This window comes from Juglans regia, chromosome 4 (genome assembly GCF_001411555.2).
Source record: "Juglans regia cultivar Chandler chromosome 4, Walnut 2.0, whole genome shotgun sequence".
In the NCBI taxonomy this organism is placed as follows: domain Eukaryota; kingdom Viridiplantae; phylum Streptophyta; class Magnoliopsida; order Fagales; family Juglandaceae; genus Juglans; species Juglans regia.
Window position 1 is genome coordinate 18,184,025 of NC_049904.1, and position 21,516 is coordinate 18,205,540.

Genomic DNA, 21,516 nt, shown 5'->3' on the forward strand with positions numbered 1-21,516 from the left:
CATGTCATAGCATTTTTGGAATAAATATTACAGAAGTTTTAGATCTACAAAAAAATCTTCTAAATTGATGTGGTTTAGGCTCCGTTTGACTAGTGAAAGTGTTTTATCTCATTTTATCATTATAATTTTTTCAAATTCTCACATAAAATATAATAAACAATTCAACTTTTTCAAATATCAAAATAATAATAATATTAAAAAATAATATTATAATTATATTTTATTCTTAATTTCAACTTTAATCTAAAATAATCTCATCTCATTATCCAAACCGTATCTTAATATCTTAGTTAGATTTCTTTTAAAAAAAATTATAATTTAATGTATCATATTAAATTTATTTTAATAAAATATTTTTGTAGATGATGCATTTCTCATGCTCTAGTGTCCCTAAGATGTCGACAGAAACTTCAAACTTCCAAGCTGGTAAATGTTAAAAATATCCATAATAAAGTATTAAAAAGAAAGAGAAAAAAAAAAAAAATAGTCACGCGCCAAGAAAGCCTGAATATGTGGTATTCTCTTGGAGTTGTCGTATTGGTTTGACTCGAGATAACATCCAGATCTATGACTAACAATTTATGTGAGTAAGATCTCAGGCCATAAGTGAATATATACTATATATATATATAAAATAATTTTTACAGCATTTATTATTATTATTCGTGCGTCTATTTTTAACATATTTTAAATTCAAACAAAAACTACAAAATTAAAATAAATCCTACGGTAACAAAATAAAAAAATAGATCAAAATTTTTGTAAGCGCAGTGAAAGAAAATGTTTCTATTTTGGTCGTTTTGGATGGCTTGTTCATCCAAATTCCCAACCAATCAATCACACAATTGAAACTTAAGCAGAAAAGATATAATTATTTATATTATATTTTTAACAATTATATCAAATATAGAGACCAAAGTAAAAAACAAGAAGAGGACGAAAAAAACAAAATACTGAAGGTGATACTGATAATTGTTCTGCTGCTTGATCATGGCCATACATTAGAGCTTTGACATTTCAAAGCTCTGTCCCTTCATGGAATGAAAACATCATTTTACCTTAGCAACGAAGATACACAAATACATACGTACGTACGTACATACATATGTATATATATATATATATGTGTGTGCGTGCGCATGTATTCAAATATATTATTCAAATGTATTGAAAAGAAAAGAAAAAAGAAAAGGACGTGTTCCGCAGCAATCAATGTTGATGGTAGTTGCAGAATGGAAATGGTAGTTCGGATGACTCCGTCTACCACCCTACTTTCACAGTTCTTTCCTTTACGTCACAGTTAGATAGAGAAATGTAAACCCCTCCCCTAGTCCAAACAAAAATATGGAATACCCAACATACATGTCAATACCTTATTCTTCTCTATTACTCTCTCTATCCACTAGTATGACCGTTGCAAAGTCTCTTCGCACACACGTTCCCCCTCCCCCCCTCTCTCTCTTTCTACAACTTCCCCTCGGAGAACACAAAAGATACAGATTCCTTGGAGTTTGCTTGTGATGATGGTCATGAAGAAAAAAACTTGCATGCCTTTTCTCAGGAAGCTGATAGCTTTGGTTTTGGTGTTAGCAGTTATTGAGAATCATGAAGTGGGTGCAAGATTTGTGGTGGAGAAGAGTAGTATTGCTGTTCTATCTCCACTGAATCTGCGTTCAAGGCGTGACGGTGCCATAGGGAACTTCGGAATTCCAGATTATGGAGGCTTCATGGTGGGTTCTGTGTTGTATCCTGAGAAAGGTTCTAATGGATGCAAGGCCTTTGAAGGTGATAAGCCTTTTAAGTCTAAGTTCCCTCGCCCCACCGTTCTTCTTGTTGACCGAGGAGGTATGCGAATCTAATCTCCACCACCCCCTCTCTCTCTCTCTCTCTCTCTCTCTCTCTCTCTCTAAGTTTCTCAGTTTGACTTTTGATGGACTAATGATAATATTTTTTAATTTAACATGTTACATGTCTGTTAAGGTTTTGATTGATGATTCCTGTATTGAAGCATATGGACTGAGGGATATTCGCCTGACTTCGCCATTGTTTGGTGTTCTGAATTGCTTCATGCAATTCATAGTGGGTAGACGCTAGCTTTAATTGAGTTTGTTTGAATTCGATGAGAGTGCTGGCTTAAATCATATCACTATTAATGATGGGTTATTTTCAGTTTTCTAGATTTGAACTGAACATAGATACCGTGTTTTCACTCTGCTTTTCCCTGTTTTCCCTTATTATCTCTTGTTTTCATTCTCTAGATCATGCCTAGCCCACTCCAGATGAGGAAAATTGAGTTAGCGAAAACTAGATGCGGGATTCTGTCCTTTTCACTCTTATATGCCATTTCTTGGTGCTAAAGTCCTATATACCATTCCTTTGTTACGGGTTTGATGTTACTTTTGGGAGGTCAAACTATATCCCCAATCCCTTTCCCTTGTTTCTTGTTCTGCAAATTCGATGACATAAGCGATCTTTTGAACAAAGGGAAGAGATTTTTCAATAGAACATAGTAAATCCTAAACTATAGTTGTTTTGTTCATAACAGCGGAACTTAGATTGAATAAATTTTTTTGACGTGGCTTACATAGTACATCTACAAAGGAGTTACACAAAAACAATCCAACAAACTGATGTGGCTTCATCTGATCCGTTCTACTTTATAATAAAAGTAACTTTATAATCTGACAAACCACATCAAACCATGCCAATTTGTGAGATTGCTTTTGTGTAATCTTTTTGTGGCTAGATTATTTCCCAATTCTTTTAGCTATAGTTGTTGTGATCCAGTTTTTAAGATTTGGGTTTGTGAAAGTTAAGGGCTATCATCTTGGCAAGTATCTTGTGTGAGAGCTTAACACAATTTGTAGAGCACCACTAAAGTCAAAGAAAAATGCTAGTAGTCTCCTTTTAACCATCATCATTTCATCATCCTGCAAAGTGGTATCAAATGATTAGAAAAGGATACGAGTTTTTCATTTATCTGCCAATCATTTGATTCCACATTGGGAGATTATGAAAAAATGATGAATAACATTAGTCTTAACTCAAAGGCTTAATCCTGAGAGTATAGGCATGGCAATATCATATTAATCATGGATTTTGGGTTTATAGGAAAGGCAGCCACTGCCCCTTAGAGATATGGAAGGCCTTGCAGTTGAATGTTTCAACACCCAAATACTTAGAAGTATAATATGAATGATGTTTAAAATGCACTATGATTCTTTCATTTTTGAATGACCTCTGTTGATAAAAACTTGTGGGTGAATTATATATGGTTTTTCTCTCTACTGCAATTGTAGAATGCTACTTTGCCTTGAAAGTCTGGAATGGGCAGCAGGCTGGAGCTGCAGCTGTTTTAGTGGCTGATAGCGTCGATGAGCCTCTAATTACTATGGATTCTCCTGAGGAGAGTGCCGATTCAGATGGGTACGTAGAGAAGATTGGGATTCCTTCAGCTTTAATAGAGAGGTCTTTTGGTGAGAGCTTGAAGCAATATTTGAAAAAAGGTGAGGATGTTGTCATAAGACTAGACTGGAGAGAGTCTGTACCCCACCCTGATGAAAGAGTTGAGTATGAATTTTGGACAAATAGTAATGATGAATGTGGGATTCGCTGTGACGAGCAGATGAATTTTGTGAAGAGTTTCAAGGGTCATGCTCAGATTCTTGAGAAGGGGGGTTACACCCAGTTCACACCCCACTATATAACTTGGTACTGCCCACAGGCTTTCATCCTTAGCAGTCAGTGCAAGTCCCAATGCATAAACCAGGGAAGATATTGTGCACCGGATCCAGAGCAGGATTTTGGAGTGGGATATCAAGGGAAGGATGTGGTCTTTGAGAACTTAAGGCAGCTCTGTGTGCATAGAGTTGCTAAGGAGAGCAACCGGTCGTGGGTTTGGTGGGATTACGTTACTGATTTCCATATTAGGTGTTCCATGAAGGAGAAGAAATATAGCAAAGAATGTGCTGAGAATGTCATGAAATCACTTGGTAAGAACCACTCTAGTGTTGCTCTCTTGTACATTATATTCCAATTGTGTTTCTAATAGCTGTAATCTGATTGACTCAGATCTTCCCATCGAGAAGATTAGAAAATGCATCGGTGATCCTTTAGCTGATGTGGAAAATGAAGTGCTAAAAACTGAACAAGAACTCCAGGTCATGCTCCTTATTTCTTTTCTGTTTTCCCTCGTAAAAAGACCACATAGATCCTTCTTAAAGTCGTCTAATTTTTAATGAAGTAGAACAGATATCCCAAGTGATTCATATGGCCTAATTGGATTAATATATTTGATATTTTTGCAGCATATGTTTCTAATTACCATTCAGTTTTTCCTCATTAGGTCGGTCGAGGATCTCGTGGTGATGTTACCATCTTGCCAACATTGGTGATTAATAATATTCAGTATCGAGGTTTGTTGCATATACCAGTTTTCCCTGACACTCTTCTCTTCCAATTCAAATTTCAAAACAAAAATAATATTGTTTCTCAACTCTAAGTCTTGTATATTGATGCAATTCATGGGTGCATTTATGATGGCCACAGCCAAAAATATGTAGGGCTTCCTAAAGTAGGGTTTATAAGAGCACTTTGGAAGTCATATGCCAGAGTCTTGTCTTTTTTCCCATTGTTTTATTTCAAAATCCAGATTGGCATGACAGAGATTCAAAAGCATCTCTTTGGGTTTTCATGTTGGCTCTCCTTTATGGAACGCTAGGCCTCACATGGAAACATCAAATGGTCACCACTTACCACTGATTATAGAAAAATCAATTTGCAAGCCTTTGTTTGACACACACAACACACTACTGAAGTGGGTCCCACAAGGATGAAAAGGTATAGGTGTTTTAACCTTTTTAAAGCTATAATGGATCCCACAACAAATGGTATTTTGACACACCACACTTGCAAGTAGCAAAACCCATAAACTCATAAGCTCGCCTTTTCCTGTTTTTTGGTTCACATCCTGCTGTGTTTATGTTTTTTTCCCATCCAAATGGTCCTTTGCTTGTGATCTCTTTCCCAAGTCTCGATGTTATCAATAGGGTATTTACTATATCATGATGCTAAAATTTTACCTCACTTTATGTATCGAAGGAAAATTGGAGAGAACTGCTGTGCTGAAGGCCATATGTGCGGGATTTAAGGAAACCACTGAACCTGCTATTTGTTTAAGTGGAGGTTAGTGTGCTTATTTGATTATTTCACTCTACAATAACGGCTTTTATCGTGTTTCAAAAAGCTTATTGATATCTTCTTCTTTTTCTTATTGGTATTAACCAGATATCGAGACTAATGAATGCGCTGGAAATAATGGTGGTTGTTGGCAGGACATGTACTCTAATGTAACAGCTTGCAAGGTATAAAGACAAAATTTGAGATTTCACTCATTCTAATTGATTCTTCTCATGAAAACTTCTATACATGGGTTAACTACATTTAGCTCCTTCCCTATATATAGCTACTTTCTAGTTACAGAAGTCTTGAATTTGGACAGGACACATTTAGAGGAAGAGTGTGCGAGTGCCCCATGGTTAAAGGTGTTCAATATAGAGGAGATGGTTACACATCTTGTGTAGGTGCGTTTTTCTTCCTCTGTTGATCAATTTACTAAGTTACCTTGTTCATTAAGTTTTAGGAGTATCAGCATGAGTGTCTAAGTCCCTTTCACGGGGAGGGGGTTTTGCTATTGTTTGATGGTATCAGAAAATGTATATGTTTGGATTATCTCAGTACTTTTATTAATAGAAATTAAAGTGGAAGTTGGAGACACACATATGCCAGCAGCAGAGTGCTATTGTTAATGCTGTTGCCTTGAGTTACAAGTTTTTTCTAATTAGGATGGAGTTTTCTCATGACATGACCTCTAACTTTTACTTCTTCAATGACAGCTTTTGGACCTGCAAGGTGCTCAATAAATAATGGAGGATGCTGGTCAGAAAGTAAAAATGGATTAACTTTCTCAGCTTGCTTAGTTCAGTGATCTCTTCCTTGATCTTGTGCATTTTTCCAACTGTTTCTTGCTTCTTCAGTTCTCTCTACTCGTAAAAGTGGTTTTGCATTTTCTTAGCACTTAATATAAGAATGCAGCCCAAGACTTCTCGTTTTTTCTTCCATCTTACTAAATTTCTTTTCATATGGTAAGTAGGAGTCTGAACTCTCTGGCTGTAACTGCCCACAAGGTTTTCATGGGGATGGTCTGAAATGCGAAGGTGATCCTGCATCCCAGTATGATTATTTAAGGCACCAATTATGCATATGCTCTTTTTGTTATGATGTATTTTAGAATCTAATATTCTAGCACTCATCACCTTTTATTTTCTTGGTTGTGCACCAGATATCAACGAATGCAAGGAACACCTTGCTTGTCAGTGTGATGGTTGCAGCTGCAAAAACAGTTGGGGTAGTTATGAATGCAAGTGTAAAGGGGACCTTCTGTACATAAAGGAACAAGATGCTTGCATTGGTAAGGAAGAAAACTCAAATCATAAAACTAAATAACTTTCATCTACTAAAATAAAAATAAATTAAAAAGGAGCCACCTGCACTCGAATATAGTGTAATCTAATATTAGGATCTTCTTTCCCTGTTATATGCACTTTATATTTCACGTGATTAAGGAGTGGAGTCCCTTACTTGATGGTTCTGAAGTGGGGTTTGTTTCTTAAGCCAAGGCACTCAATAGCTTCAAAAGTGGCCCATGTTTTTTTCTTTTTTCCCCAATGGAGCTGGACTTGCTAACCTCTTCAGACACAATATCTTGAGTACCTATGTTGGTGGCTATGTTATAATTCTGAGGGTTAAATGTTTAATCAAATTAGTATCTAAAACAGTCATAGGGCTTTTGGATCAATGGTTGGGTCTTTAGCAATTGGTATCAGAGCAGGAACCACATCATGAGGTCAAGTTACGGAAGGGGGACCTATAGGCTAGATTAAAATGCATTGGTACTATATATGTGCATGGTGTTAAGTCATTGAATACTAATAGATGAGTGAAGCCACCAAAAGAGAAAGGGCTACCACTGGGTCAGTGTCGATACAATGGGCCGTCGTCGATGTCGGATTCAGAAGCATGGTAGAATGTTATGATACTAAGAGTTAAATGTTTAACCAAATTAGTATCCAACAATCCTAAGGCTTTTGGATCAATGGTTGAGTCTTGAACAATTGGCTACATCTGCTGGCATGTGAAAAGACATTAGAGATGGATAGGGGTGTAACCGGTCCGGTCCGGTCCGGTTTTGGATAAAATCTAGGACCGAACCGGTATGTACCGGTTTTATATTTTTCAAAACCGATTACGCACCGGTTACCCTCCTAAACCGGTACTTCCGGTTTTACCGGTTTCCGGTCCGGTCCGGTCCGGTTTTCCGGTTTTTTAAAAATATAAATTTCACAATTTGTCATTAAAAATTTGTTTATAAAAAAAAAAAAATTGATTTAAAAAAAACTGTTTTATACTTTTATTAATATATTAGACTATATAATAGTATTAATATTAGACTATTGGTATAGTTATAAGTTATATATTAGTATTAGTTATAAACTTTTAGTGATTTAGTATTAACATTTTATGTAATAATTTATAAATTATAATAAGAAATTATTTCATATATGAATATTTAATATATATAAAATATTTTGTATAAAACTTATATATAAAAATATTATTTTTTATTTTTCTTAATCAACCGGTCCGGTCCGGTTCGGTCCGGTCCAAAAAATTCCGGAACCAGAACCGGACCGGAACCGGCCGGTTTTTACGTTTTAAAAACCGGTTCCGGACCGGACCAGTTCAAAACCGGAAAAACCGGTCCGATTCGGTCCGGTTTTCCGGTTTTCCGGTTTGAGTTTACATCCCTAGAGATGGAATAAGTGAAAATTCTACTGGACTAAAACTCGTGGTGCAGCCTAATCTCTCCAAAAATTATGCACGTGGGAATGAATAAAGCATTAAATTTTGGAGGATGTGAATAAACCAACTATGTCTTTTCCGAATTCAGATTGGAAGTATAGAATTTGGCGAATATGGATGTTATAATTGATAGAAAAACATTTAGCATGTTAGAAAGTTCAATATACAATTTTAAGTTTCTTACAAGAGTTTATTGTATGTCTAGGCTGTAAGTTCATTTTTTTTATGCTTAACCTTGTCCAAATGGGAGTTTTATAGGTTATATTTCTTTACGAACTGATCCTACTCTTGAGACTCAATCAAGAAATTACATCCAGTAACCCCTATTAGAGTATTTGTTCTCTCCATCGTACTGAAACTAGTATTCTCCCAGCTTAAATATGGCTTCCCAAAACTCTCAATTTGTCATTACTGTTTTCCCTTGCCTTGGACTGTTCTTGAATGATGTCTATCAGTACCACCATTGATAAGAAGACGTGGTTAACAATAAACTGAAGATACATGTTCTGATTCTTGCTTTTCTATTGGCAGAAAGAAATGGATCAAGATTCGGGTGGTTTCTAACCTTCGTGGTTGTAGCAGCTGTGGTGGCAGCTGGTATAGCCGGTTATATATTCTACAAGTACAGGCTTCGGGTACTATATAAAGACACTCCTTTGAAAGGATTTGTGCCCATATTTGTCAACTAGCATCCTGGATTAGACTAGCTAAAAAATTGTTTCTTCCTTTTGTAGTCTTACATGGACTCAGAGATCATGGCTATCATGTCACAGTACATGCCACTAGACAACCACCAAAATAATCAAGTACAAACTCATGAAGTCGAACCTTTACGACGAGGCTCAGTCTAAGGTAATTAATTCTTTACCTTTGTGAGCATCTTTCGCTTCCCCTGTGCTATCACGTTCGTAAACTTTACTCTACATAGTATTATTCTCTGCAGAATGAGATACAAAGGAGTCAGTGCTTCAGTGAAAGCATCCATGCAAGAGTACCATGTCAATGCTAGCTGTGAATATTCAGATCCATTTGACATCTCTGTGGTAAACAAAGGACAGACCCAGTTCTTCCTATACGATATCAGTTTAGATGACAATAAGCTACCTATATACAAAAAGTTCTGTACAGAACACTTTTTTCTGTGAGTAAAGACACAATAGTTGTCATGCAAATGTTGTATTGAGGAGAAAACGGGTTTGTTATTGTAGTAAATACAAATAAAATTAGGCTTTGTTATATAAGATTTTGTTTGCCTTGTCCATAACTCAGGATAAATGTTTTTCTTACAAACGGATTTCATTCTCTAGTCTGACATGCTGCCATGTTCCTGCCCTGAACATGGCAGCTATCTTATCATTAGTTATGGTGGTTTATCTTAAAACTGGTCTTTGAGTACAAATGGTACCTCCCTATACCATTACTCTTGAAGAGTTCCTATGATGTATTTCAATCTTTGACATATCTCTGTACTTTGATTTAGTTTTATGTTACGTGTCTGAATTTATTAAACTGTCTGCCAGCATTTTGCTGTATAGTTTGTTCAACCAATTTCTTACCCAACTCAACAAGAAATAATTCAGATAACCAAAGTATGACTTGAACAAAGTTCTGTTTGTCGTTATTTTTCCTTTTCATGTTCATACAAAACACAAGCAAGCCGGCAAACCACCAAAACAGCAGAAAGCTCCTAAACAAAAACCTAGTCATAAAAGAGGCGCAACAAATACAGCATGTCAAGACCAAATAAAATCTGAAGAGAGTGTTCTATTTAGTGTAGAGACTTTGTTGAGATAGGTAGCTTCCATGTCCATGCAAAAACCAATACACAAATCTCAAATCTGTAGATATGCCTTTTGAGTAAAGATTCTTCACATCTCAGCAATTAACAATGCAACAAACAGGCATTTCTTCCAATCCATATGCAATGAATGTGAGCCATCAAGATAGCATTAAGATCAGAACCGACTTCCTCAACAAATTCCCTCCTCAGAGAGAACTTCTACCAATTCCACAATTAATGTGATGAAAAGCTTAGGCCAGAGGTATATATAGATGTAAAATTACTATTCTGTCAAGAATGAGAGTGAGCGTGAAGGCATAGATGTGGATCTTAAGAAGGAAGAAGATGATCATCCAGCATATCTGTCAGAAATTTTGTAAAACTTCTTTTCATAAGAATAATGATACCGATATAATTATTTTATGTCCAATTTTACAATCGATTGTAAAAGAGAAAAAAGTTCTAGGAGGGATTCTGTCTATATCATTAGTTCATAGTAATGATACAAACAATTATTTTGCAAGTAATTCTAAAAAAGAGTTGTAAAATAATTGTGTCTATCTCATCACTCATATAAATTGTTTATAAGACATTTTTTTTAGCTAGTTTGCATTATTCATAGTGAATATCTATTAAAATTTTATAAAAAAATATTAGACAAAATTAAATACTCCCAAAAAGTATTTAAACGAATCTTATGGTTATTAAATAAATTCAAAATAAATCTCATAAAATAATTGACATGCAAAATCTAGTATGTCAATTGGCGCACCTCAATAATTCCTAATAGGAAAAAAAAAAGAGAAAAAAAAGAAAAGAAGAATGGTATATAGGAGTTATTATTTATATTTATATTGTGCATCGTGTCAAATCATGGACATTGATTATAGGAATGCTACGTACAACCGGCATACACAACCTTTGTGTAACTGGCTGACAAACTGGTCCCACTTTATCCCTTTCTTCCCTCTTTCTCTCCCCATTCATTTTTCCGTCTATCAATGAAAAAGTTAGAAACTTGATTTAGTGCCGACCTGCCAATAAAAAAGCCTATCTCTCCCCTCTTCTTTTGCTGTCATTATTTTTCGTTCTCTTATATCAAACGAAAGCTGGTCAAAGCTCAAATACACACAGAGACAAGAGCCTTTCATCCTTTTTCTCGCAATACCCAACAAGCCTAACCAAGTGTTTGTGATGAAGGCGGGACAAGAAGGCCAATTCTGAATCAAATGCGCTTTCTTTCTCTTGAAACTTCTTCGTCTTTGAATCTGTTTCGCCCCTTTTTATCGCAACCTCGCGACCATCACTTAATTTACTTCTGTATACAATGCCAAAGCTTCCAGCCCTGAGCTTGTTTTATAGGGAGAAACTATTGGTGGCTTCTGCGAGCTTAGCTAGTGAAAATTCCTCGGACCTGTTTGCGTGCTTGGATGAGATTCCACTCCTCTGGCACCTCATAATGAGCAAGGCCTGGCGCCTAATGGTGGATGATCTCAAAGGCGGGCTATTGTTTGAGGCCGTGTCATTGTTAGAACTGGGAGCTCTTGTGATTGGGGTTTGCACTGAATTGTACACTTTCTTCTTTCCAAAACAGACTCCAGTCCACAAGTCGCTGGCAAGCTAACCACTGATCTCCTTACCACAGATCTTGAGAAAGCAAAAGAGAGAGGATGGGGAAGGGGAGAATGAGTGAAATCTGAGGTAGGAAAAAATTGATTGGGAGACGAAATGAAGAGAGAAGGAGAGATGCTAAAAAAAATTTTTTTTTACTCGTCCGGTTACGCGACGGTTGTCCAGCCGGTTGTAAGTAGAATTTTTTTTATACCCTATTATAACTGCACCATCGAATTTTTTTTTTCATATATATATATTTTTTATATTTTAAATACTTTTTTAAAAAATATTAAAAGATTACTAAAAAATAATTTGTTGACACAAAGCATTTCGTTAAATAAATTACTATGATAGTATGTCAATTGGCGCACGTCAATAATTCCTAACGGGAAAGGATAAAAAGAAAACAGAGAGACAGAGGGGAGGGAGAGAGAGAGAGAGTAGAACATACCTGCGCAGGAAAGAAGCAGCTTGAATCAAAATGAAATCTCTCCCACTGAAACAGCTTCAACTTCTCTGCTTTCCCTCGAAATCAATCATCTCCCATGTCTTCCAACCCTTCGTTGCACCACTTTCTACTATTGCTGCTGCTTCTACTTCTAGTGAAGCTACATCTTCCATCGCAACTTTAACCCAAGAGGAGCTCACGAAGATCAACCTCCTCCTTCCACGCCTCTGCCTCTCAAACCACCTCCCCACAGCAATCCACCTCACCATCACTGCCCTCCTCACAAACCCACCTCCAAAATCTGTCTCTCTTTCCATTCTCGTTGACTCCCTCACTTCCGAGCCGGACATGGCCCTTCCCATGTCTCTCCTCACCCGCCTCAAGCACAGCCCTCTGGCACATCCTTACCTCACACCCATCAATACCTTGCTCATTGCTTCATATTTCAGGAAGCACAAGCCTAAGGAGGCCTTGAAAGTGTTCAACTGGATGGTGAGGCCGGGCTCTCCGTGTGTGCTTGATGAGAAGGTTTGTGGGATTCTGGTTATTGGGTTTTGTAAGAACGGGATGATTCTTGAGGCCTTGAAGGTTTTGAGGGCAATGGTGGGTGTGAATTTGGTTCCGGAAACAGGGAACTGGGTTTATCGGGGTTTATTGAGAGAGGCAAGAATTGAGGAAGCATTGAAGTTGAACGAGGCTTTGGGTTCGATTATGGACATTGGTGGCGATGTGGCTGTGAAGAATGTTGGGAAAGTGCTGGATCACATGATTTCCAAATGGACAGACTAGGGCAGGTAAAAAGAAGTCCAACAACTCGTTCTCTTTCCTGTTTGCTTGGAGCATTTCTTTTGTCCTTGCTGCCTTTGATCTTTATTTCTTCCGATTGACGTTGGTTAGCACCCTTGTTTATTGCAAAGCTATAGGCTTTCTTTGTTCTATGCAAACGTACTCTATTTTTCTGGTTTCAAAAACTGGTGGCTCAGTGCCTTCCTTCGGGTGGTTTTACAATTGAAAGGTATCGAGTACAAGTGACAGTGTGATTATGTGAATCTAACTTTAAAATTGTTTCTTACTCCTATACTTCATCTCCATTAGTATTATCATCTCATTAAAATCCGAACATCCAGTTTAATCTCGAAATAATCTCGATGAATCAAAATCATAGAATCAAACAGTAGGCAATTCTCTATTAGCAACTCAGATCAGCGATATTGATCTGGCTTTCATTGACGCTTGGTTTCTTTTTCTCTAGTACTTCTATTCAAAAAACGGTTTCCTTCCTTCTTTGCAACCGGCTTTCAAGGTGTAAACGACTTGAAACGGATGAAAATATGTTTCTTTAAACCGTTTTATTAACATGTGGCTACTTTTAAATGATTTCTTACACTGCATTAACAGGTTGGGGTGCTTGATGACTTCATAGATAAAATACACATTTGTTTCTACTGTATTGTTTATCTCCTTTTTTTTTGTTTTTTTTTTTCTTTGTTGATAGGTTACTGTATTGTTTATCTCTTAACTAGGTCCAATTGATAACATTAGCTTAATTTCTTTGCTATAACATGATTTCTATGATGTATTAAGTAATAGGATTACGTGATGACATAGGAAATATTCTTTCCAATATATTGCAGTAGTGTTGTTTCTACTGGTATGACAGCTCAAGGCTTCAGGAGTTCAACTTGGAGGCAGTATCATGTGTGAAATCTTTCTATGTTTGCCATTTCAACTGGCGACTACTCTGAGTTCTCTCAAAGTGGCATCACTTCATCTCAAACATAAAATATATATAGCTCGTGTGAATGAGGTCACTTCTTGAGAAGGGCCCTTCTCTGACTTTGGAATGCAAGCTTTGACAGAATGAGAATTGGAATTTTTGAGATCCTCGTGCAAGTAAAAGGTTTGTGTGATTTTGATATTCTGCCATTTTTTGACAATACATCTGTTCACTTTAACATTTTATGAATCCATTATTCCAAGACTCGGCTAAATTAGTACGTTGAAAGGATTTGAGAGCAATACAATAAAATAATATAGCTGGATTTTTGTTTTCAATATAGTAGTGGTTGAGCATTACCAAAAAACCAGATGCATTTGAGCATTTCGTCTGTCTTTCTACACGAAAAATGATCTGATAGTGAATGCAAGAAGATGGGGACTCTATCACAGATTAGTACTGAATCTGGATTCCACATCATCAAGTGTCAAGCTTTTGTATAATTTTTTAATTTTCTGGAAGAAAAGAATTTCTAATTTCCCTTTGGCGAAACAAAATGCTCAGTTTTTTCAAGAACAGTGTGAGAAACTCAAGATGAGCTTTGTGCTTGCATCATTATTCATAGTATAATAGTTCTGTTATTTATATTCATATAAAAGTAATGCTATAATTAGGAGGGATCGGGTCCCCTATCCCCTTCGGCCTCTTCTCTATAGATACACTTGATAGTTTCCCTCTTCTGCAAAAACTCTTTTAATTGGTATTAAATTTCCCATATAGATTAAGGTAATTGGGTTAGACCTTCAAACAAATTAATTGAATTTGGTTACATTTTTACCGACCCATGCAAATGGCACATCTCATCACTATTATATTAGATAGATAACTCTTGACTTTTAAGAAGAAAGGAAGAACATATTACTTATCAAACCAAGAGTCACTCGACTTTGGTGAGAACTCCTGACCACAATCAAAAGATGCCAACACCAAAAGTCATTTCATCCAAAACGAATTGTTTGTGACAATTTACCCATAAAAATTAAATTTCTACTCAAACATATCCAAAGACAACAAACAAAAACTTCAAGAGAGTAAGAAGAACTATGAATGGAAAGCGTATTAGAACGTTTGCAATGATAATGACAATGGGGTTTATTTTGCTTGTCCTAAATGTCTTGCAAGCTGACGAGACTCCTGCACCCTCTCTCCCTCAGGCATGCATGCCGCTGCATTCCTCTCATGTTCCACTTCCTACAGGCCTTTCTACTTCCTGATCTAAGTGATTCGTTAAGTGGAATCTGAAAAATTTCTGGATTATCTCAAATCCCTATTAGAAAAAGCAATAAATAAAATTCCTGGAATCACAAAAACACCTACTCAAATTCCAAAACCGCTCAATTCTCTGCAATTACAAAAGGTAGTCTTGCAAATCATGGAAATTGTATGATAGGTATTTTGTCACAGTTATGCATGGACTTGGTGATGTAAATGTTGGTTTTTAAACTTAGAAATAATTAAAATATCTAATGTTAAGTAAAAAATAATATGAACCATTATCATTATTCAATGTATTGGTTCGATTGTCTAGATTTAAATGAAAATGTGTCATGGTAACTTGAACCAATACTTGTGTCCTGGAGATATGAGTCTTAACCGCTTGCCAACCAAATAAAGAGTTGTGTCATTTGGTGAATTAGAAATATTTTCAATGTATTCTCTAATATTTGAGAAGTTGTGACTTCTCAAAAGTGCTCATTTATTTTAGTTGTGTCTTTTCACAAATACCCTTTTATATATATAAGCTGTGACTTTTCACAAGTATTATTATTTCATTTATATGTCTTAACTCTTCACAAGTACCATTTCATTTAAATAGGTTGTGATTTTTCACAAGTATCATTTCAATCCAATTGTGACTTTTCACAAGTACCATTTCATTCTCTATAATTAGGGAATCCCACGCATAATTTATTGACTCCAAATTCTCTACAAAAATTAGAGAAACACTTCTTCATTCTTTTTGTCTTTCTTTCTTTGTGCTTTGACTATTTTATATTGGGTTTGATGATCTCTTTTTGTGTGCACCGATAAAGAGATTAACGGGAACCGACGTTGTATCTTGAGAGTAGACTGTTGATAAGCTTAGTGCATTTTTAAATTTGGAGGTGGCGAAATCTACTCTAAGGAAAGCGTCCATCACAACGTGTCTCAAAACTGTGTTCTCTTTTTCTAATTTATTCTTGTTATTTTACATATTCTCTAGTTTGCAAAGCATTTCAAAATATTTTCCAACAATCTTAGAGTAGAGATTCTCTTTGTTAAACTAGAAGTGTGTTTTAATTGATTGGTCGCCACCATGATTTCAAACGAACCTATTGCACCCAAAAAATTTGGATGAGTCAAATTTAAGCATTGGCAAGAAAAGATAAAAATTTTTCTTACGATGCTTGAGAGTATATTTTATTATTGAAAATGATAATTCTTCTGATGATTTACATGAGCCCACACATACTATTGAATTGCAAACATATGCAAAAAAAATAATTTGTGTAGATTTAGGATTTTAAATCATTTAAGTGATATACTTTTTTATGTTTACCTGCACATTAAATCTGCCAAAGATATTTGGAATGCTTTTGATAAGAAATATAGTGTACAAGATGTCGGAATGGATAAGTACATCGCAAGCCAATTTCAGTTCTTTAAGATGGATGATTCCAAATCTGTGGTAGAGCAAGCCCATGAGTTAACTATCTTTTACCATGAGTTGGGCCAACGGGGAATGGGTATTACCGAGCGTCTCCAAGTTGCTTGTACATTAGACAAGTTGCCTCTTTCATAGAAGAAATTTTCCTATCTTTTAAACATAAGACTAAAGATATGACCATGGAAACTTTGATCTCTGCAATTAGGATCCAAGAACAATACTTGAAAAATGATCCTGTCCCACCATTGGTTTCTAATTTTCAGTCTAAAGCAAATATTGTAGAAGGCCATAAAATACATAAAAACCCATTATATCAGAAGTCCAAATTCAATAAGGGTAAAAATAATTATGGGAATAATTTGAAATCAAAATTCTATATCAACAAATATGATAAGAGACCGATTTGTTTTAACTGTAACAAACTAGGTCATTTGACTAAAAATTGTCGCTATAAGAAGAGGAAATCAAGGCAATGAAAAACCAAGATTGCCTAACCCAAGATCGCCTAACCCACAACCTCATATGGTGCTTTCCGGGACTGACTCCGTTGGAACCGATGAACGGTATGTAATCATAAGTCCCCAAGTTTATCTGGATTATAATGCTACTGATTGGATAGTAGATACAGGAGCCAATGTACATGTCACTTCTAACCGCAATACTTTTTCAACATATCATGATCACTACAAGGAGAATCACCTTTACCGGCGATTCATTTTTGTTGGCAAAACCAACAAAATCGCCTCCTCTTACCTATCCCAGCGATTTATAAATCGCTGTAAGTTCGTCGGCGTTAAAGCCCCACTTTTGATCTACTCCAACGGAAGCCAAAAATCGCCAGCAAATATTTTTTTTCCCAGCGATTTTTATTCGCCGCAAATGGTACCTTTATCGCCGCAATTACACGATACGATTTAGTTGTTAATCGTTGGGAAATATTAATTCCAGCGATTTAATGATGTTGCTAAAAGAGGAAACATCGCCGGAAAAGATCAATCCCAACGATTTTTTGAAATCACCACAATTGACATAATGACTTTGAAATAACAATTGTGGCGATAAGAGTACGCCGGCATAGATCAATACCAGCGATTTAAAAATCGTTGCAATTGACTTATTGGTTTTGTAACCCCAGTTGCGGCGACCTAAAAATCGCTGGGAATTTATAAATTGCGGTGAGTAATAGTCGTTGCTAAAAATAGAATAAATCGCCGCTAATGTTGAGATCTATTCCAACAGCTTAGTTAAATCATTGGGAGGTCTTTTTGCCGCGAATATTATTCGCCGCAAATACCTTGAAATGCTGATAAAATATTTCCTGCGATATATAATCGCCGGAAATAAGTTTTGTAAACTATTTCCGGCGATTTATAATATTTCCAAAATTTAAAAAAAATAAAAAAATAAAAATCCTGATGAACTATACCCAATCTATACTTCATATTAGAGACCCTTATAAGTAACATATGAACTAAACCCTAAAGCTATATAAATAGTATAGATTATTTATAATGAGACTCTTGTAAAGCAAATACATGAATTTATTCTCTAAGAAAAAAATGATTTGATGTAGTGCAGAAATAAACATGTATTGCACGTACAAAGAAGTGACCTAAATCAGAAACATTGCTTCTGCACCTACAGCAACACAGGAGCTCATTCAATGACAAGAACAAAAACTAAGTGAAACTAGCCCAACAATAAAGGCACAATCATCAACTTTGCATGAAAGAAAAATCTAAGGAAATATACAACATAATGCACAATCAGAGTTTTACCTTCTCCACTGGATAAGCTGTTTTACCACAGGTAGCACATTTTTCTTGTGTCCCAGAAAACATGCTGGCAGCTTTGCTGTGTGACTTAGTTTGAAACCAACTTAAGCCTTTGAGAATCAGTGATGATGCCCAAAAACAGATTAGACTCCTTTCAATAAAATTTCCCACTCATAATCAAAATCAAATGATGAATACATGCAGTGCAGTAGGGAAAATTACCAGCTCTGGAGTTGGCTTCTCAGCTGACTTTGCAGCTGCTGGAAATGAAATTCATGGAAAATTAAGTAGGAAGAAAAGAAAATCTCCCCAAAAATCATATATTGAACTTATGTGGAAAATGGACATACGTGACTGAAAATTCTTGTTGAAACTACCAGTCTCCTTGAAGAGCTGTTCGAAATGAGGCTTACAATACAGAACCCCTTCCATTGAGGAATAGTTGCTGAGCTGAAAACATAAAAGTTTTCCAAATCAATAGGCTGCATAAAATCGATCCACAAACCATGGAGTTGCTGATATTTACAAATCATCAAACTCTCACATTACAAAAACCCACAAACCATGGAGTTGCTGATATTTACATCATTTATTGGTAAGTAAGCTAGGTTACATAATAAATCCATCTAATAGCAACATGAACAATACAAGTAACTCTATAAATAAAAATACTTGCAGATTCTTCTCACAGTGGACTCATACAAAGTGGGCAAAAAAAGATGAAAAATAAACATATCAGCAAGAATTGCTATATCAGAAAAAAGGTGAAAAATTAGTCAGATATACCTTTAGCGCCCCCTTGCAATGGGAGCACTTGAAGCAAGACTTGTGGTAAACAACCCCATCAGCAGATAGCTGCTCCACCAGATAAACTGTCTTCTCACAAACCTTGCATTTCTGTTGGGTGCCGGTGAAAGACATTGATGTTGCCTCGGATCTGAACTCTTCTCAAAGAGCTAATATTTACGCCAATTCCAAGACGATAGATCAGTTTCAAAATCACAGCCTGCCTGGATTTTCCTTTTCAGCGACAACCTAAGTTACTAATCTACTCCAATAACTAAAACCAAAAAGAAATCAAGAATGCAGCAAGACTATGTCAAGCAATGTTGAGATCATTCATACCATTTGGATTGGAAGAAAACAAGGAAAAGAGCGAGAACAACCCCTCAATTTTGAAACTTTAAGGGATTTATCCAAATATGTTTTTTCTGAAGATGAAATCCAACTCAGTTAATCCAATATTTGACTTGGATCAAGTAAATTGTTCACCCTCATTATATGAAAATAGAAGAAAGAAAACAGAGCCAAAATTCAAGTTTCCTTCAAAATGTCCTCGGCTTTCTCAGAAAAAGCAAATATGAAACATAGTAGATCACTTAAGCCAAAAGGCAAGCATACCACATTCTTCCTCATAAGTCTATCCTTGAGAGCTTTCAAAGCTGGTTCCAGGTCTGACTTTTCCAGATTCGCTTTGCTCGCAATACTGAACATACGAAAGGGAATAATTAATCAAGCAAGTATCTGATAATGTCAAGACAGATTTCAACCAAAAAATGAAATGGTAAGGCGACAACCCATTTTAATGCTAAAAGCCTGAAGTTTACAATTGATTTATGGGTTCTTCCAAAATAAAAAAACAAATATGAAATTTCAGCCATCAACAAGATAAACTTCAAGGAAGCCTACTTGTACAAGCCAAGCTTTTGAAAATTAGATAAATAAATCAATACAAAGAAAACAATGATTTCTCCCAATAATTCCATGAGATAATTTATTTATTTATTTCTTTTATAACATAATTCTAAGAAGGAAGGGGGGGAGGTTGAACTGCTCAAGGGAAACTTAGGCATATAGTTGCCTTCAGTACACACCATCATGACCATATTTAAAAAAAGAAGATACTAAATGCAACGCTCAAGGGAGCAATCTTGTACATGAGCAAAGAGCAATCATACCTCATGTGAGAAGCCATAAAAATGCAATGCACTTTTCAACATGAACTGCACATCCAACACAAGCTCCATCACTCCACCATACTCCAATCTGTCAATACGCTGATTGATCTTTCGTAAATCCAAAATATTATTTCCCGATCCACCCATGTACCCAGTGTTCTCAATCCCCTTCCACAAATTAGTTAGCAAAGGTAAAATTTGAGGACCTTCCTTACCCATTTTCCTTTGGAGCTTGCTAATTACACTCTTGCATTGCATGTAGAAAACTTCTGGTCAAGTCCACCACTTTATTGTGTAACCAGACTTGGACAATGAAATGAAAACATGGAAAGATTACAATTCAACACAAATTATCCTATGTACAGATTTCCAACTTATAAAATTTTATCATATTTATAGTAGAATTGATGATTTCAAGAAAAATATGTTAAAAAAGCCCTTATAACAAATCCTGAGAGAAGGATGTGCCAACCAAGCTACTTTCTCAGCAGGCACCAGTTAAGACAAATATAATGCTTGTATCACCTTGTATAATCAAAAACCCCAATTGTCAATGCATATTATTCTTCGTGCACAAAACTCTCAACATTTTCACATAAATAGCAAGACAATACTAGATATGATTAAAAACCATACAGAAACAACATCAAAATCAATGAAAAAGCTACAAGAAATTAATGCAATTTCTGAAACACTATTTGCAATGAAATCATTCCAAGCCTTGCAATAAAACCCACAGTAATCCACATTGGAATCATCGAACTCCACACTACGGAGAACTCAAATACAGATCCTTCAAACACTTATTGCGAAGTTTGATAATTATATCACCAAACCTTTCAAAATTAAAAATTTAACAGACAAATCATCAAACTCTCACATTACAAAAACCCACAAAGCGAAGAATTTGACACAAAATTCCTTGAATTCGGTAGTAGACTTTCAATGAATCAAGAAACATACACATCAATTTTATAACAACGCTGAATAAAAACGCAGTCAATCGTATACCAACACGAATATAGATTTTAGGGGCTACTTGCATCAGATTATAGAACATATAACAAAATAAATTTGGCTGAGAATTTATAAGCAATGCATAAGATAGATTCAGACGTAAAAACAAATGCATAACATTAATAAACTCCAACAGATTGCTTGTAAAAAGGCATTAGTGCTTCTAAATACACCAATACATACATGGGGCTCTGCCATGCGACCTTGTGGAGGGTTGACTTGCGGCGGTCCTGCGCCGTGGAGGAAGGCGGCGCAGGACTTGTACGAGGAGCTTGAGCGAGATCTGTGAGGAGGAGAGCAGATCGACGGTGAGAGAGAGGGAAAGCTTCGGTGGAGGGGCTGGGGACCGTTGGGGGGGTAGCTACACCGGTATATGGAGGTGACGCTGCGGCACTGGGAACCCGAGGGAGAAAGGACTTCGATCGTGAAGAGCGAGGGAGAACTGCAGGAGACAGAAACCGCAAGGAAGGGGCTTGGCTGGGTTGGACGGCGACGGTGGAGGTGGACGGCGGGGGTGGGTCCGCGGCGGCGTGCAGTGGCTGCTGCGTGGAGGCATGAAGAGTGGGGATCGGGGCAGAAG

The 21,516-nt window shown here is 36.3% G+C and overlaps 3 protein-coding genes across 3 annotated transcripts; 2 read left to right on the forward strand and 1 right to left on the reverse strand.

The window, feature by feature from the left end:
• The first annotated feature begins 1,294 nt into the window (after positions 1 to 1,294).
• On the forward strand, positions 1,295 to 9,186 carry LOC109001251 (vacuolar-sorting receptor 6-like). The gene is made up of 13 exons (XM_035689490.1): positions 1,295 to 1,845; positions 3,300 to 3,992; positions 4,072 to 4,160; positions 4,346 to 4,415; positions 5,101 to 5,184; positions 5,287 to 5,363; positions 5,501 to 5,582; positions 5,895 to 5,977; positions 6,152 to 6,215; positions 6,341 to 6,469; positions 8,452 to 8,555; positions 8,655 to 8,772; positions 8,864 to 9,186. The coding sequence occupies exons 1-12, from the start codon at positions 1,521 to 1,523 to the stop codon at positions 8,769 to 8,771; spliced, it is 1,917 nt and encodes a 638-aa protein (XP_035545383.1). The 5' UTR covers positions 1,295 to 1,520; the 3' UTR covers position 8,772; positions 8,864 to 9,186.
• A 2,531-nt stretch (positions 9,187 to 11,717) lies between these two features.
• LOC109022143 (pentatricopeptide repeat-containing protein At4g11690-like) lies at positions 11,718 to 13,825 on the forward strand. The gene is made up of 2 exons (XM_019004967.2): positions 11,718 to 12,556; positions 13,397 to 13,825. Exon 1 carries the CDS (start codon positions 11,796 to 11,798, stop codon positions 12,549 to 12,551), a length of 756 nt encoding a protein of 251 aa, XP_018860512.1. The 5' UTR covers positions 11,718 to 11,795; the 3' UTR covers positions 12,552 to 12,556; positions 13,397 to 13,825.
• A 4,280-nt stretch (positions 13,826 to 18,105) lies between these two features.
• Positions 18,106 to 18,882, reverse strand: LOC108986553 (LIM domain-containing protein WLIM2b-like). Its single transcript, XM_035689789.1, has 3 exons — positions 18,748 to 18,882; positions 18,312 to 18,411; positions 18,106 to 18,221 (listed from the first exon to the last, which is right to left on the reverse strand). Exons 1-3 carry the CDS (start codon positions 18,880 to 18,882, stop codon positions 18,145 to 18,147), a joined length of 312 nt encoding a protein of 103 aa, XP_035545682.1. The 3' UTR covers positions 18,106 to 18,144.
• Between the last annotated feature and the right edge of the window lie 2,634 nt (positions 18,883 to 21,516).

What these genes read in the sequence shown, in the direction of transcription:
- LOC109022143 (XM_019004967.2), top strand. Translation starts at nt 11,796, where the DNA reads ATGAAATCTCTCCCACTGAAACAGCTTCAACTTCTCTGCTTTCCCTCG.
- LOC108986553 (XM_035689789.1), bottom strand. Translation starts at nt 18,882, where the DNA reads ATGTCTTTCACCGGCACCCAACAGAAATGCAAGGTTTGTGAGAAGACA. An exon ending in ATTGCAAGGGGGCGCTAAAG is followed by an intron (nt 18,412 to 18,747) that starts GTATATCTGACT and finishes TTATGTTTTCAG; the next exon opens with CTCAGCAACTATTCCTCAAT. An exon ending in CAACAAGAATTTTCAGTCAC is followed by an intron (nt 18,222 to 18,311) that starts GTATGTCCATTT and finishes TTTCATTTCCAG; the next exon opens with CAGCTGCAAAGTCAGCTGAG.
- LOC109001251 (XM_035689490.1), top strand. Translation starts at nt 1,521, where the DNA reads ATGATGGTCATGAAGAAAAAAACTTGCATGCCTTTTCTCAGGAAGCTG. An exon ending in GAATGTCATGAAATCACTTG is followed by an intron (nt 3,993 to 4,071) that starts GTAAGAACCACT and finishes TGATTGACTCAG; the next exon opens with ATCTTCCCATCGAGAAGATT. An exon ending in TAATAATATTCAGTATCGAG is followed by an intron (nt 4,416 to 5,100) that starts GTTTGTTGCATA and finishes TATGTATCGAAG; the next exon opens with GAAAATTGGAGAGAACTGCT.